The sequence below is a fragment of the Acinonyx jubatus genome, chromosome E3 (assembly GCF_027475565.1).
Source record: "Acinonyx jubatus isolate Ajub_Pintada_27869175 chromosome E3, VMU_Ajub_asm_v1.0, whole genome shotgun sequence".
Lineage (NCBI taxonomy): Eukaryota > Metazoa > Chordata > Mammalia > Carnivora > Felidae > Acinonyx > Acinonyx jubatus.
The window spans coordinates 13248932-13265919 of NC_069398.1; the positions used below are offsets into that span (position 1 = coordinate 13248932).

The 16988-nt window shown below is 46.5% G+C and overlaps 1 protein-coding gene across 3 annotated transcripts in view; it reads left to right on the top strand.

The window, feature by feature from the left end:
- The window catches only part of OTOA (otoancorin), a 73313-nt gene that overhangs the window by 24885 nt on the left and 31440 nt on the right, over window positions 1-16988 (top strand). For all 3 annotated transcript variants that reach the window (XM_027043043.2, XM_053213291.1, XM_053213290.1), the window contains 8 exons: window positions 193-293; window positions 2155-2294; window positions 4304-4427; window positions 7037-7252; window positions 9975-10142; window positions 10919-11059; window positions 14965-15023; window positions 15461-15578. In XM_027043043.2, coding sequence (XP_026898844.2) covers window positions 193-293; window positions 2155-2294; window positions 4304-4427; window positions 7037-7252; window positions 9975-10142; window positions 10919-11059; window positions 14965-15023; window positions 15461-15578 — 1067 coding nt within the window. The remainder of the gene's footprint in view (window positions 1-192; window positions 294-2154; window positions 2295-4303; window positions 4428-7036; window positions 7253-9974; window positions 10143-10918; window positions 11060-14964; window positions 15024-15460; window positions 15579-16988) is intronic.

Below are 16988 nucleotides of genomic sequence, written 5' to 3' on the forward strand. Positions count from 1 at the left end.
TGTGTAGCATAGCATCTCATAGGTAGGAGGCGCTTCATGAATGGTTATTGAATGAATTAATGAACACAGGAAGGAGGTCCTGACATCAAAGATACTTTTGACTATCACATACCAGTGCAAAAGCTTTTATTTGTTTATTTATTTACTGATTTATTTGTTTATCATATTTCTTCATTTATTTATTTTTTGCAGATGACTCTGTTTCATGGGTCAGTGCAGAAAACTTATGGATTTTGGGCAGATATATGGTTCACCTATCATTTGAAGAAATTACGAAAATTAGTCCTGTAGAAGTAAGTTGGAAAAGTACATTTACATGTCCCCATCACCAAGCCATCTGGGGAAAGGTGTATTCTAAACCTGTCATGTTTAGCCAGCTAGTCCAGGTGCCCTGGAAGATTGGGTACCCACCTCAGCCAATATATCTTGGGCCTCTAGAGAAAACTCTCATGTGGTTGGTCATCAGATTGTGTTTAGTGCAGAAGGGCCAAGAAAAGAATTGCAGACAACCAAGATAGCTCTGATGTGAACAAACATGGTATAAAAAAAATGTTGGCTGTGAACCAAAAGTCATTTTAGGGTATTTAAAGGCCAAGGACGACAGCTATAGAGTTTCCAGTTCTTGGAAGCGTGAACCCCAATCAAATGAAACATAGATTACTAGCAACTTGTATTTATAGCTACTTCTACTGATTGCTACTTCAGCATGAGCAATGATTGGATTTTAACTATAGACTTTACAGTTGAGAAATATGTAAGTTCTAAGGTTACTTAACTCACTGGTCAGCCTGTCTCTGTCTTCCTGATGTTAACCCAATGACACTAAAACCCCTGGGCATCATGATTCTGGAAAGCAGTCTCCAAAACACGCTGCCAACAGAGAGGCATTCATAAAGACTTTGGGGCTTGTCTCCAGTTTTTATCTTGTGTGCCTTGACTTTCTTCTGGCCAGTGAGAGAAGTGTTTGTATCAGATGGCTGGCTTGTTCAAGGGCCAATTGACCCAACGATGTCTGGTTATTATGAAACTGGAGGCAGAGCCAAGTTTTTCTTTTCAAAAATTTTTGAAAAATTTTTTGACTGCAGTGTGGTTGACATATGTAGGTTCCTCTTTTTACCTAGGAGGCTGAGAATACTTCATAAATTTATATTTATTTATTTACTTATTTGTTTATTATTTTTGAGAGAGAGACACAGAGTGTGAGCAGGGAGGGGCAGAGAGAGAGGGAGACACAGAATCTGAAGCAGGCTCCAGGCTTGGAGCTGTCAGCACGGAGCCCGACGTGGGGCTCAAACCCACGAACTGTGAGATCATGACTGGAGCTGAAATCAGACGCTCAACCAACTGAGCCACCCAGGTGCCCCTAACTTTCAATTTATAATCCTCAGTTATAAAATGGATTAAACCTCGCTTTTACTCTCCCAATATTGAGTGAATTTCCAGAAGTTAGATAGAGATTAAATTTTTATGGAAGCTGGGCCCCTGGGGAGGAATTTCTAACATCAAGAGGCCATTTGCAACTTTTCTTCATCATCTAAAAGTGTAGAGAAGAGAGGCAAAGCCACAGAGGACCAGCACGAAGGGGGAATTTATCTGGAGAAAGAGTAGAATCCTCAAGGGAGAGACAACTTTATAAGCACAGAGTAGCAGTGCATAGAAAGATAAGACTTCAGCTTGACACCCTTGGACACATAGGCAGAAAATGAACAAGAACAGAAAGAATCTGAATGGTATACGTAAGAAAGTTAAATCTATTTATCTATATCTTTCTATATATTTGTATCTTACCATGGGAACACACACTCTTTTTCATCACCTGAGGCCCATTTGTAAACTCATCTACTTAAAAAAAACCTGATTCCCCAAAGTGAAACATTTGTGGACCACATTCTCTGACCTCCATATAACAAATCTACAAATAAGGGTGCAAATATTAGCTTTCAAAGAGTTCAACTGCTCTGATATTAAAATATAATACTTTCCTAAATAGCATTTGGGTTGAAGAGGAAACCAAAACAGTTGTTACAGACTGTTGAGAAATCAATGACCACAGGGACTGGGCATCTTGGAATCTCTGAGATGGGGTGCAGTGTGGACCGCAAGGGTGGGGCTGTTTGGGGTGACGTCAACCCCCTTCCTGTCCTTGTCTACCAGATTGGGCTGTTTATCAGCTATGACAATGCCACCAAGCAGCTGGACACAGTTTATGACATCACCCCTGACCTGGCCCAGGCGTTTCTGGAGAGGATCAGCTCCTCCAGCTTTGACATGAGGAATACCTCCACCATCCACAGGCAAGGGGTGGGGGCTCTGGGTCCTCGCAGCTCTTTCCCAAGATGTGATCTAAGCACCAGCTTCCTCTGAGCAGCAGAAGACCCTCGGAGGGAAGGGAGGTGGCTGGTCTATCTCTTTATATAGCCTCATGTCTTTGTGCATGTGACGGGAGGCGTTTCCCCAAAGAAACACCCTTTGAAAGGGTTGGGAGGTGGGGTGAGGTAGAACAAATGCTTTCTGAGCATCTCCTGTGCCAGGCATTTAATGCAACCTTATCAAGTGCTAAGATTCCAGCTGTGGGCATAGAAATAGAATATTTTAAATACTCAGTACTTGGTCTATTCCAAGGTAAACGTGTGGTTTCCATTAGGGTGGGTAAAGTATTAGAAATAGCTTTTGGCTCCCCATATTTGTGAACCTCTTGTTATCCAGCTTCTCGGGTGGGGAGTCCACAGATGATGTCGGCTCTAGAATTTAGTGATTGTAACATGATCCTCCAGGAATGCTTTCCAGCAGAAGCAGGCCTGGAGCTATGTACTTGGTGACCCCAGAAAGGATTTGAATGTTAGCCAGAGGGAGCATGCAATGGGGAGTGCTGTTCAACCATCTCTCCGTCTCTCAAGGACACATGTCACAGTGCTTCCCCTGACGTTACTGTATTATGTTAAATTTTATCAGAGTCGCTTATAGGGAATGTTCTTATATGAAACTATTACACCTTCTTCCCCCATCCTTACTAATTTTTATCCATTAGCTTGGGTCCCCTTTTTAGGGGTACACAAAAATAGCTTACTGGTTAAGAACATGGGACCTGGAGCCAGACTTCCTGGGTTTAATTCTGGCTCTGCCACTTACGAGTTGCGTGATTTTGGCTGTGGTACTTTACCTCTCTGTGCCTCCACTTCCCCATCTGTAAAATGGGAGATAATAACCTGCCTCCCTTTTCAAGGTCCTTGTAATGCTTATGCACACCTGACACATAGTAAGTGCTCAGGATAGTAGTTCTTCAGCCTTCACTTCCCTTGAGTATTCTTTTCTCATCTGACACATTTTCAAATCCTTCCTGACCCGGTTGCTCTTCTGTGGACATGTCTGAGCATGTCGCTGTCTTTCTAAGAGGGTGGATCCAGGTTGAGCATGGTCAACCAGGTGGTCCAGCCATGCTGAATTGAATAGATTTAATACTAACTCTACGAGCATCCATTAATGAATCAGTGCCTGGTGTCTACCGGGAAGGATGCTAATCAATTGGTATGGCTCTTCCCATTGAACTCTCACAGTACTCCTGATGCCTACATTCATCATATTTATTGTGATGTGCTGTGATGAACAAAGCCAACCTCCCTTTTATTAAAGGCTCAGAGAGACAGGTCCACCCTGTACAGTAGTGCACCGTGTGCACTGTTCAACTGTGCAGCAGCCTTGCAGAGAAGTTAAGTAATTTGTTGGCTCAAACATCCCATACAGCTGCGCTTCAAACTCTTGTTGGCCTAAATCTATGCTCTTAACCACAAAATACAGCACCCCCAGCTAGACCAGGGTTCACATTCCCCTTCCGCCCTTACATCGTTATGCTTCCTTTTTCTTTCCTTTCTGGCGGTGTAGGTCATAAACCATCTTGGAAATATATCTGCCTCAGAGAATCCCTCAGGGTGGACAAACCCTTTATCTCCGTGTGGAAAATGGGGAGTTTTCTGTGGCTAACTCAGGACCACACTTTCCTTGTGCCCCTTACTGCCTCGGGAAGAGAGAGCATAGTTGGATGGGTCTCGATTTAAGTCCTGGGGCCACGTCTAGTCTTGGGCCAGTCACTTGACCATGCTGAGTCTGTCTGCCTTTCTGTGAAATGGGGCTCAGAGCATCTGCCTTGTAGGGTTGCTGTGATGGGGTAATCCGGGTACAGGGTTCAGCACAGTCCCTGGCATGTGATAGCTGCTCTGACTGTGATTCTTGGCTCTGTGTGGGAGGGGGCTGTGGTTGTGACCCCCAGCTCTGAGCCCCCTGCCAGCACCCTTATCTTCCCACACAGGCTGGGGCTGCTGGTCTGTTTCTACCATGACCTGGATTTGCTGGATGCCGCAGTGGCTCAAGTCCTCCTTCACCAGATGATCAAGTGCAGCCATCTGAGGGGCTTCCAGGCTGGGGTTCAGAAGGTGCGGATGGGGCAGGCTGGGGAAATGGCTGGAGAATTGGGGAGCACAGTCCTGCCTGGCCTTCGAGAAAAAATATGTGGGGTTAATCGGGATCTGGGTCCACCCACAGCAGATGGCATCCCATCCCAAATCCTGGGATGAGCTTCAACAGTATCGGGGAAAACCCAGAATAGATCAGAATTCAGAGTGGCCACCTCGAGCTTAACTGTGCATAAGGATCGCCTGGGGATCCTAAATGTGGCTTGTGATTCAGTGGGTCTGATCGGAGCCCTAAGTGGAGGGAGACTGCACGTCTAACAAGCTTCCAGGCGATGCTGAAGCAGCTGGTCCGGTGACCGTGCTTAGAACAGCAAGGAGATAAAAGCAAGGTTCTCAAACCTGGCTCTGCATTAGCACTCGGCCAGCTCCATCCCTGGAGATTCTCCAGGTACTGGTCAGAGGTGTGGCCTGGGAATGGTATGTTTTAAAAGTTCCTCACATGATTCTAGTGCAGCCTTGTTTGAGATGCCTGGATTAGAATGTGTTTGTTGAGTTCCTAGACCAAAGCTCTGCACAAACTGACACAGGCTGTTTCTCATGTCCTCTCACCCTCCATCTCTCCTTTCTTCCCTTAAAGTCTCAATTCTGCCCTGCTTCTCTCACTTTTTTGGCCCTTCTCATTTTTTTTTTTTTTTAATGGAAAAGATGACGTGAGAACAACATTAAAGAAAAGGTTGATAAAACCATCAATAATTCCACAGCAGGTTTTCACATGTAACTATAAAATCCCCAATCCCATTTGACATTTGACAACAGTCATCATTATCTTGATCAGAGCATATTTTTAAAATTAATTAATTAGTTTTTTTAACCTTTATTTTTGAGAGAGAGAGACACACACACACAGAGTGCGAGTGGGGGAGGGGCAGAGACAGAGGGAAACACAGAATCCGAAATGGGCTTCAGGCTCTGAGCTGTCAGCACAAAGCCCCATGCGGGGCTGGAACTCACGAACTGCGAGATCATGACCTGAGCCGAAGTCAGACACTTAACTGACTGAGCCACTCAGGTGCCCCTTTAATTTATTTTTTTAATGTTTGTTTATTTTTGAGAGAGAGAGAGAGAGAGAAGAGAGAATGAGCGGGGGAGGGGCAGAGAGAGAGGGAGACACAGAATCTGAAGCAGGCTCCAGGCTCTGAGCTGTCAGCACAGAGCCCGACGTGGGGCTTGAACCCACGAGCCGTGAGATCATGATCTGAGCTGAAGTCAGACGCTTAACTGACTGAAACATCCAGGTGCCTCACATATTTTTATTTCGAAGGAAAAGAATCCCTCCCAAGCAAGCTCAAAGCAAACATAAAAGAAATGTATTTTAAGGCCACAGGTTGCATGCGTAGCCATGGCTGCAAAAAAAGAAAGTCCGAGCAAATGAAGATAGCAGTGTTCCCTTTGGGATCACCTGGCTCAGTACTGCTCAAACCAGAGCGTGCATCAGAGTCACCTGGAGGACTTGTTAAAATACAGGTTGCTGGGCTTCTTGCCCAGGGTCTCTGGTTCAGGAGGGCGGGAGTAGGGCCTAAGAATCTGCATTTCTAGCAAGCATCCAGGTGACACTGCTCGTCAAGGACCACAGGGCTTTGAGAAGCGCTGCTGTACCACATGCCTCCGTCTTAACCGACTGGGAAGCTGAATCCTGAGGTAGGACAGCTGCGGAATTTGAAGAACCCAGGGGCTGTGACAGCTGTTTCTTTCACTTCGCTCTGCTGCCCCCAAGTGGCCATTTCAGTATTGCCTGGTGCAGTTGTCTGGATGAATATATTCCTACAACTTCAGGTGTTAAAACATGAACGGTTCTTTTTTTTTTTTTTTTTTTTTTTGGTACAGAGCTCATGTTACAATAGATAATTTTATCACCTTTACTGGAAGCAGTTACTGTATCACTAAACAGGTATATTATAATAAAATAATTGTTAAGGATATCCCAGAAATGTGAAAACATGTATAAAAACAGTTTTCAGTAAAAAGCGTAGAACATTGCACTTCCATTCGTATTACAACTATGTGAAAACTACATGCTGTAGTTTACTTATAATGCATATATTTATAAAGGCGTCAGAAATCTTAGACACAAACATGCCCTATTACTTTAATTAATCAGTTATTTTTATGAGGTAGGATTTTTAGGAGACTTTTACTTTCTTGTTACTGTTGAGAATTATTTTTATGTGGATTACATATTATCATGAAAAACACCATGGATATTTCATGAAAGAAAAACAGACGTGTATGGATGCAGGGTTCAAGGTCACAGAAAGAAAATAGATGCTATGAGAGTATGGTGGAATTATGGATAAAGTGAACAAAATTTCCTTCTGCCATGTGTTAAGTTTGATTTAACAGCAAATTAATATTTAAATGAAGCACAAAGTGAATTTGCGGCATGTTAAGGTCAAGGCCAGAGGGGGTGGTGTTCTCAGTGGGCGACTCATTGTCTGGCCAGGGCTTGACGACAGGGTGGAGGGGGTGGGAAGGTAGGGTGGTGGTGGTGTTGTGACAACCCCAGGGTGTAGGCAGAGCGAGACACTGTCCTGCTTGTTATTGAGCCTCATTTCAGCCTGCTTCCCTTCTAGCTCAAAGCCAACCTCCTGGACATTGCCACGGAGAACCAGACCCTCAATGAGACTCTGGGCTCTTTGTCGGATGCGGTTGTGGGCTTGACCCACAGTCAGCTGGAATCCCTCTCTCCCGAGGCTGTGCATGGTGCCATCTCAACTCTCAACCAGGTCTCAGGCTGGGCCAAGAGCCAGGTCATCATCTTGTCTGCCAAATACTTGGCCCATGAGAAGGTCAGTTGGAGCTTTGAACTCTTTTTTTAATGCTCTGAGACCCAAGGGCCAGTGATACACAGGGAGGGTGGCCAATCAGTAAGAAAATAGTGCCGAGGGGGACTTGCTCTGCCATTTACTAGCTGTGGGACACTGGACGATTGGCTTAAATTCTCTTTGCCTCAGTTTCCCTGTTTGTAAGATGGGGATAACAGTAGCACCTCTGCAGCAGGATGGCTGTAAGGATTCTGAGTCAGTACACAGGAAGGGGTTGGAACATGTGACCTTGAGTATGAGCTCAGGGAGTAGTAGTAGCTACTGTTGTGCTGTTTGCAAAGCGTGGGATCCATCCCAGGATTTCCTTGCTTGTTGTTGAGGCTGCGAACACATCCCTCATCTTGAGATGAGAGATAATGCTATTTTATTCATCTTGGGCTGCAGGGAGGGAATTGTCCTCAGAGGAGATTTTGCTTGGGGGGGACAGGATCCTTTAGTCACGCTCTAGATGCTCCTGGGGTGGGAAATGAGTCTTTTTCCTGGGGAAGCTGTCTCTCTGCCCTGCGCTTGGTAGAAGGAGCTCCAGAGACCTGAGCCCCTAAACATTTTGGTGTCCTGCTTTTTCTGTGTCATAGCCATGTCCCAGGATGCAACTAGTTCATGAGGATTGGATCGGGACCAATTCCAAAATGACAACAATTACAAATATTCATTAAGTACTTACTGTGTGCCAGGTTCGGGTCTAAGTGAGTTAGTTGTTTAGTGTTTCCAACAACTCTGTGAAGTTAGGAGTGTGTTATAACCTTCATTTTCCATATCATTCATGAGAGGCACAGAATGTATAAGGGAATTGCCAAGGTCACATAAAGGGACACAGGATGTCTGGCTTCAGAGTCCCCTTGCTTAACTCCCATGCTAACTACCTCCAGCATGGCACCATGACCGTTGTCCGCCCATTGTTACTTTCTGACTCAAGGCCAAGGCTAGCCCATTCTTCTTGTGCCCTCTAGCCTCATGGCGTCTTTAGTTTGACATCTTTGCAGCCCTTCTCTGTTTTGACTAGGGCCACCTGAGTCTATCTGGACAGTTCTCTGTGAATGTGATTTTAGGGAGCTGAGGGAGACTGTCTTGTTCCTCCCAACCCTGGACAAAGTGGCTTGTCTTTTTCCTAGTGTCCATCTCTTCCTACAGAGAGGTCAGGCCACTTACGAAGAAGCCAAGAGCTCGAAAGGTCTTGCTTTCCTTGAGGACAGTAGAGACTATCCATTCTACAGAGCATAACAGGGAAACCATTCAACTGGCTTTTTTGTAGACCTAAGGACTGAATGTCCCTGTTTGTATAGAAAACCATCTGGCATCTTTACTCTAAAGGAGGGAGAAAAAACAAACATAGTTTCTGATGGGGCAGGCAGCTACAATCCTATTTGTCATAAAATATCAGACCCAGATCCTGAAACATTTCTTTTTTTTTTTTAATTTTTTTAAATGTTTATTTATTTTTTGAGAGAGAGTAGGGGGAGGGGCAGAGAGAGAGGGAGACACAGAATCCAAAGCAGGCTCCAGGCTCTGAGCTGTCAGCACAGAGCCCAACGTGGGGCTCGAACCCACAGACCGTGAGATCATGACCTGAGCTGAAGTCAGACACTTAACCTACTGAGCTACCAGGCGCCCCCCCCAAAACATTTCTTTATTTCAACTCAGAGCTTCTGCATGGAGATAGACGAACATGGGGCTTTGCTATGTCAGGTGACGTAATGAGAAAAATGGGTACAAGTGAGTGGGGCTGGGTAAACTGATAGCCCCACGACCCAACCTCAAGGGGCACCTGCTGGTCAGTTCTTGCCAATTTGTTGCCAACATGGACCCAGTATTGCTTGGCATTCAGATTTTTTAAAAAATCAGACTCAAACCTGGATTTTAATGAAAATTTACCCAATTAAAAAAATTGTTTTAAGTTTATTTATTTATTTTGAGAGAGAGAAAGAGAGAGAGGAGAGAGAGGGGTGGGAAGGGGCAGAGAGAGAGAGAGAGAGAGAAACCTAAGTGGCTCCGCACTGTCAGTGGAGAGCCCAACTTGGGGTTCCAACTCATGAACCGAGGGATATGATCTGAGCCGAAATCAAGAGCTGAATGCTTAACCAACTGAGCCACCCAGGTGCCTCCAAATTTCCTCAGTTTAAAAAAAATTTTTTTTAAATGTTTATTTGTTTTTGAAAGAGAGAGAGAGTGAGACGGAGTGTGAGCGGGGGAGGGGCTGAGAGAGAGGGGGACACAGAATCTGAAGCGGGCTCGAGACTCCGAGCTGTCAGACCCTGATGCAGGGCTTGAACTCACGAACCATGAGATCATGACCTGAGCCGAAGTCGGGTGCTTAACCGACTGAGCCACCCAGGTGCCCCAGTTTCCTCAGTTTTTAAGTGTTGTCAGCCAGTTCAAATTAAACACACACACAAAAGCCTATTGCCTGCTAAGCTGTGGTGCACGGATCATCACTTTCTGATATTTGTGCTGTGGCCTCGGACAGCAGGGTACTTCCCCCGGCAGAGCACTTGCCTTCTGTGTTGTGTTTTGATATCACCTCTCTTTTCTGATAGAAGGAAGGAAGGAAGGTCTGGGAGGGCAGCATGTGTCTGTTCACCGTGGTGCCCCGGTACCCATCCCAGATACCCAACATGCAGAGGGGCAAGTGTCGGCCAGGTGAGAAACCAGAACAGAACCTCACGCTCCTCGCGGCCCGTCTTGCCAGGTGCTGTCTTTCTACAACGTCAGCCAGATGGGCGTGCTGCTGGCTGGGGTTGGCACTCAGGCCTTCTACAGCATGGATCGCAGGGACCTCTTGCAGGTCCTGAGAAGCACGATCTCCCTGCATGTGTCCGACTTGTCACCTGCCCAGCAGCAAGGCGTCCTCAGCAAGGTGAGAGAAAGACATCTCGTCCTCAGCCGTGTGGCTCACAGAGTATGTGGTTTTGGGGTGTTGTGCGTGGGCTATGACTTTGGGCTGTCGACTCAGGGCTGGGGTTAGCTCAGCCTTTGGCGAGGGAGCATTCTGAACCTAGATGATGCCTTTTCCTGGTGCCCACCTTTCCTCCTTTCCAGAAGGAGCTCCTTGGGTCACACTATATTTCTTCCCAGACCCTGGTGCTTTCCTTCACCAGTTGACTCCGGAAGACTTTAGTTAAATTAGGTTTCTTGATATAATAACTTTTGAAAGTTTTTCAAATCTAAAAATGAATCCTGAAGGTCCCAGAGTGCTTCTGAAAGCCCCTTCCATGATCCAAAGTCACACCTATATTCTCACTTGGCAGTGGGTCTTTGGGCATCCTGTTCTATCAGACCTGCGATGTCCAGTTACAAAATCTGTTAGACCAAACTTAAGGAGTTTGGCTTAAAATATCAACACCTTGCTGAGAGCAATAGCACGTTTGGTTAAAATTGTATGCGTTCCTGAATAAGACAGACTTGTGCTTGAATCTTTGAATCTTACTTATCAACTTCCAACCAATTATTTATGAAGCCTCAGTTTTCTTACCTGCCAAATGGGGTAAGGGAAGTCCCCCACCTCACAGGGTTGCTGAGCAGATAATGCTGAATCTTATGGCCTGTGAATCACTGACACAGTCCCTGGGCCTTGTGCAAAGTTCAGTGCACCTTCTACAAGGTTGTCATTATGTTTATTCTCACTCTTGGCAGATGATTGAAGCAGGAGACACTGTCTCAGGCATTGTGGAAATACAGGGGGCTTTCTTTAAAGAAGTATCTCTCTTCAATTTACGGAGGGAACCCGGATTTAACACAACAGTCCTAAAGGAAAAGGAACTTCGGAGGAGTCAGGTATGACCACTAAGGATTCTGACACCAATTTGGATGTGTGTGTATGTGTGTGTGTTGGGGGTTGGAGGCTCCCACACCAACAAGGAATTCTCCAACATAGCGGAGAATCGTGGGTGTTCCACAGTTCAGCTCCATTCTGACACTGTATACTGGCGATAGCATCAGATCCCACAGGGTAAGGGTTCAGTCCTGCAATACTATACCCCCTGCCCCTCAACTGCAAGTGCCAGTCACCAGTCTTGGCTGTCCCCTGTGCTTCTGACCTCCCAGTTTTAGATTGAAGGTTCCAATGACCCTGCTGCCCCCACCTTGGTTTGATTAATTTGGTAGAGTGGCTCACAGAATTCAAACATGTTACTTACTAGCTCATCGGCTTATTATAAAAGGATATAACCCAGGAACAGCCAGATTGAAGAGATGCATTGGACAAGGTATATGGGGGAAAGGGTACAGGGCTTCCACGCCCTCTCCAGATGCGCCACCCTCCCAACACCTACACATGGTCACCAACTGAAAGCTCTCTGAACCTGGTGCTTTTGGATTTTTATGGAGGCATTATTATGTAAGCATGGCTGATTAAAACATTGGCCATTGATGATTCGTTCAACGTCTAGCCCTTCTCCCCTCCCTGCAGGTTGGGGGTGGGACTGAAAGTTCCAACCCTCTAATCCCGTGTTTGGTTCTTTCTGCAACATCCCTCCTTCCTCAGGTGTTTTCCTGAAGTCATCATTCACATAACAAAAGACACCTTGATGGCTCTCCTCACTTTGGAAATTCCTCGGGTTTTAAGCTAAATGCAGTAGCGGTGACTGAGTGACTCAGTTGGTTAAGCATCCAGCTTTGGCTCAGGTCATGATTTCGTGGTTCATGGGTTTGAGCCCTGCATTGTTGGTCTCTGTGCTGACAGCTCACCCTGCTTCAGATTCTTTATCTCCCTCTCTCTGCCCCTCCTCTGCTCGCAGTGGGAGCATTTCTCAAAAATAAAAATAAAACATTAAAAAAAATTAAAAACCAAAACAAAACTAAATACAGTAGAACCTTGGGTTGTGAGTAACTTGTTCTATGAGGGTCCTGCAAGATGAGCAAACATTTCTAATAAATTTTAACTCGGTAAAAGAGTAATGTCTTATAATACAAGTAGCACGTGACGCTGAATGTCACATGATCACAACTGAGCCAGTGGTTCTTGAAATTCGCTTAGATATACAAGTGCTTTGGATTACAACCATGTGTCTGGAACAAATTATGCTCGCAAACTAAGACTTTACTGTATATATTTTTTATTAGTAATAAGATGCCCAGATCACTCCTGAATTTTTGAGTCTGCGTTGTGGGAAAGTTCTGTTTAAGGTTAATTTGGTAAAAGAAATTTATTTCCGTGTAATTAAACTCAGGAGGCAAAACAGTGTAGTGTTAAGAAATTGGACAAGACCTGAGTGTGTATTTGGGTGTGGCTATCAGTTAATTTTGGGGTGCTTCTTCTCACTTGGCCTCAGTTTTCTCATGTGCGAAATGGGGATGATTTCATGAGAATCAGTGATGCAAGATGTATCTTTACACCACCAGGCACATGGCAGTGCGCTCTAACTATTAGCGGTTATCACACGTATTATTAAGGGCTGCTGGTGCTGAGGCTGCTTGGGGAGGACTGCGCTTTGGAGGCTGAAGCCTCTTCGAGCTCTCTGGACTTTCATTCAATCAACTCTGCATTTTATCCACTCATCGAAAGTTGATGCCAGGAGCTGTTCACGTTGCTGGGGATGCAGCCGTGAACAAAGTAGACAAAACGGCCTGCCGTCCCAGAATTTCCATCCTGTGAAGGAGGGAGACAGACGAGATACAAGATTAGTGGGTAAAACCCAAGCTGTGCTAGATGATGATGCATGCTAAGGAGAACCTAAATCAAAATGGGAAAGGGTAGACAGTGGGCTCTTTTTGACGGGGGTAGCTGGAGACGACCTCCCTGTGCTCAGAGAGGTTATGGGAGGGGCTGATCTTCAGGACCCCTAGGGACACCGTGAGGACTGCCTTCTACTGTGGGTGACATGAGGAGCTGTTGGGAGGGTTTGAGAAGGGTTGTTCTCTGACTTTCGTTTGCATCGAATCCCACAGCTGCTGCACGGGGACTGAATTGAGAGCAAGAGTGGAAGCAAGGGGACCAGTCAGGAGGCTATTGTGTATTCCAGATAAGACACGTGGCTTGGACTAGGTGGTGGCAACGCGGGTGGTAACCAGTGGTCGCATTCTGGACGCATTCTCAAAGGGCTGGGGGCGTCTCTCTCCACCTGTGTATGTTCCTCCATGTCGTGGGCTGAACGGTGCCCCCGCCAAATAATACGTCCACCCACAACGTGTGCGTGGGAATGTGGCCTTATTTGGGAAGAAGAGTTTTTGCAGATTTAACTAAGGATCTCAAGATGAGACCAGTCTCAGTTATCTGAGCAGGCCCTAAATCCAGTGACAAGAGCCCTTATGAGAGGCGACAACCCGGATGGTAGAGAGATGCAGACAAAAGGGATTGGATGTGCATACAGAAGGCCATGTGAAGACGAAGGCAGAAACCCGAGTGATGTAGCCATAAGCTGGAACCGCTTGGAGCCACCAGAAGCTAGAAGAGGGGAGGAAGGATTCTCCCCTACAGCCTTTGGCGGGAGCTCAGCTCTGCTGACTCCTTGATTTCTGACTTCTGGCTTCCAGAACTCTGAACGAATGATTTCTATTGTTTTCAGCCACGAAGTTCATGGTAATTTGTTACTGCAGCCCTAGGAACTGCATGCATTCCCATGCAGGGTGGCTGGCCTTCTGTGGGTGGTTTGGGACTCCCAGGGGAGAGATCCGTGAGAAGCTGTGTCACCTTGGTGACCTCGCCTTGGGGAAGTCACATAGCATCACTTTTGCTTTGCTTTATCTGTGGAGGCAGTCACCCAGCCCTGCCCCCAGCTTCATGCAGAGAGGACAAAGACTCTACCTCTTGGTGGGATAGTGGTTCTGGAAGGTTCTAGAAGAGCATAATTTGTGGCCACTTTGGAAAACACATCCTGCCATAGATGTCTTCCAGCCATTTTTTCTCAGCAACCGCGTTGATGGAGTGGCCGTTTCCTGTGATGGGGAAGACTGTGGGAGGGTCCCAGAACTTGATTCGGCCTGAGGAGATAACTGGGGCTACACACAGAGCTTCAGGAACTTACCTCCCTAGCTGTTCCTTTCTCCTGGGCCTGGCTGCCCTGTCACAGATGCCTCTGCCTAATGCTGGCTCACAATTTATTCTGTTTGGGGAATTACATTCAAAGTTCCAGAGTCTATAAAATAGATGAATGTCATACTTGATCGCATCTGCAAGTTAGGTGTTCTGTAAAATTATGTTCTTTAAAACAAACGGCTCCCCTGCCTGCTAGATATTGTTCTTCTAGAGTGCCCATCTGGGAGGGTTGGAGGGGAGTGAGTGCTGCAAGCAGGAGTTACTTTATTCATGGTACTTTCTAGACTGTCCTGGTCTATTCATCTGTCTCTTCCACTTTTACTTCCTGGGAGCTAGCAGGTGGGCGTGGAAATAGGGGTTACGGAGGGTGCTCACCTGGTCAGCGGCTTCGTAAAGCATAGAAAGTAAAGTTCCAGCCTGCCGTCTGATGGCTTTGCCCTTCATTCGGGTCCTAGAGCATAGGGAATCCCCGGGGTGTGGGAGCGTGGGTTCTGCAATTACTCTGACCCCAGTTCACATCCCAGCTCTACCACCTGGCAATTGTGTGGGCCTGGGTAATATAGCCTGTTAAGCCTAAGCCTTCCCCATCTGGAAAATGGGATCATTGTGTGTCTTCCTCCAAGAGCCTCATGGTACTAGGCACACAGTGCTCAGCAGTGAGTAAGTGACTGCTCCATCCATGCTGGCAACCGTTCTCTTCCCTCAGGCCTTGTTCCTGTTTGAGCTTCTGTCAGAGACAACCAGAAGGCCTGAGGAGCTGCTGAGGTAGGCGGGTGTACTTGGTCTGGGGGCTGACAGGCCCTCTGGAGCCTGATTTCTCAGGAGGGAAAGTTGGCTGTCTGCAGGCTGTGTCCCATCAGACCTGCCTTCTCTAGTCCTTTCCTCTCTCTCCCCAACCCCTTCCTTTTTTTTTCCTTGAGAGAGGGAGAGAGTGCACATGTGCAAGCATGCACATGAGCAGGGGAGGGACAGAGGGAGAGGGAGAGAGAGAGAGAGAGAGAGAGAGAGAGAGAGAGAGAGAGAGAATCCCAAGCAGGCTCCATGCTCAACGCAGAGACTGACTTGGGCTTGATCCCACGACCCTGGGATCATGACCTGAGCCAAAATCAAGAGTCACATGCTTAACATGCTTAACTGACTGAGCCACTCAGGCACTCCAGCCCCACCCCCTCTTCTCCCGGGTCCCTTGTTTTGTTTTCCAGCACAGGGCAGCTGGTCAAAGGCGTGACGTGCTCGCACATTGATGCCATGAATGCGGACTCCTTTCTGGCCCATTTCCACTATTTTGAGAACAACCTCTCCCTGCTCTCACCGTATCAGGTACCGTCGTAGCACATTCATGCCTCTCGTTCTCTCTTCTTGCCCCAGTCGTGGGCCTTGATGGACTGTGGTGGCTTAAGATATTTGTGCCAAGATATGTATTCCCATGCAGGCGATGACGTGGGGCCAAATACTGAGCCAGGTTTTTCTCCAGTTTCTCTTTTAAAAGCTCCAGATAACCCATCTCTACAGCCAGAGCTTCAACAGATGGGTTATTCCATACTCAGATCTGAACCTTAAAATCCAGTGGTAGGGTATACCATTTCTCATATTCCTAATTATGTCCTCCTGAGACCGAAGGTCGTTCCCTCCTTCCCAGCCTTTCCAGGGGTAACCTGAAATAGAACAATACTCCAAGGAGAGTACTTTCCTTCTTCATTTAATACTTCATTTTCCAAATGGCTAGGGAGGCTCGTTAACTCTTTGGGGAGACCAGAGGCAGACACTGACTTTTTAGTGGATCTAAGCAAGTAAAGATAGGCCTTGGGAACAGCATTTGGACTTGGAAGTGTAAACCGTTGGTGATACGGGGTCCAGAGAGGGTGAGCGGGCAGATGTACAAGGCATCTTCCCAGCTCAGGCCCGAGTGTTGCAGATCTGAATGAAAAGTTTCCAACCAACGAATTCTCTTCCCGAGAGCCAGGAAGTAAGAGTAAAGCTTGGTGTATAATCCTTTGAGGTCATTGGAGGACTATGCAAAAATTTCACAAAGCTCTGCCATTCCATTGGATTGTCCATTGTGTCAGTGGTTCCCAAATGTGAGCATCAGCATTACCTGGAAGGCTGGAGTTGTTTGATGGGTATAAAGTTTCAGTGTTGCTAGATGAATAAGTTCTAGAAATCTGCTGTGCAGCGCTGTGCCTGTAATTAACAATATGATATTGTGCACTTCAGAATTTGTTAAGAGGGTAGCTCTCACGTTAAGTGCTCTTACCACAAAAACAGAAACAAAGAGACACAAGGAAACTGGGAGGTGTTGGATGTGTCTGTTACTTTGCTTGTCATAATGGCATCACGGTGTTTGCATGTGTCCAAACTCATCACAGTGTACCCGTTAAATACGTGCAGGTCTTTGCATATCAGTATTCCTCAGTGAAGCTGTTAAAAACACACAGAATAAAAAAAGAAAAGCCAACGCAGATTACAGAGCCTCACTGGCAGTTTCCCTTCCCTTACAGTAAGCCTGGGGTGAAGCCTCCTAATTGACATTTCCAGCAGTTCCCTGGTGAGAACTATTGACCCAGGCAGGGAGGAAAGCAAATTATTTCTGGAACCTGGACCCGGCATGGTTTTGTCCTTTATACTCATCACACCGATCCAATGGATGGAGGTCAGACCCACTTTGAGGAAGACCTACACGTTCAAAGAGGAAGAATTGTCCCGACAAAGCTCCTGACCTAGAATCCTCCC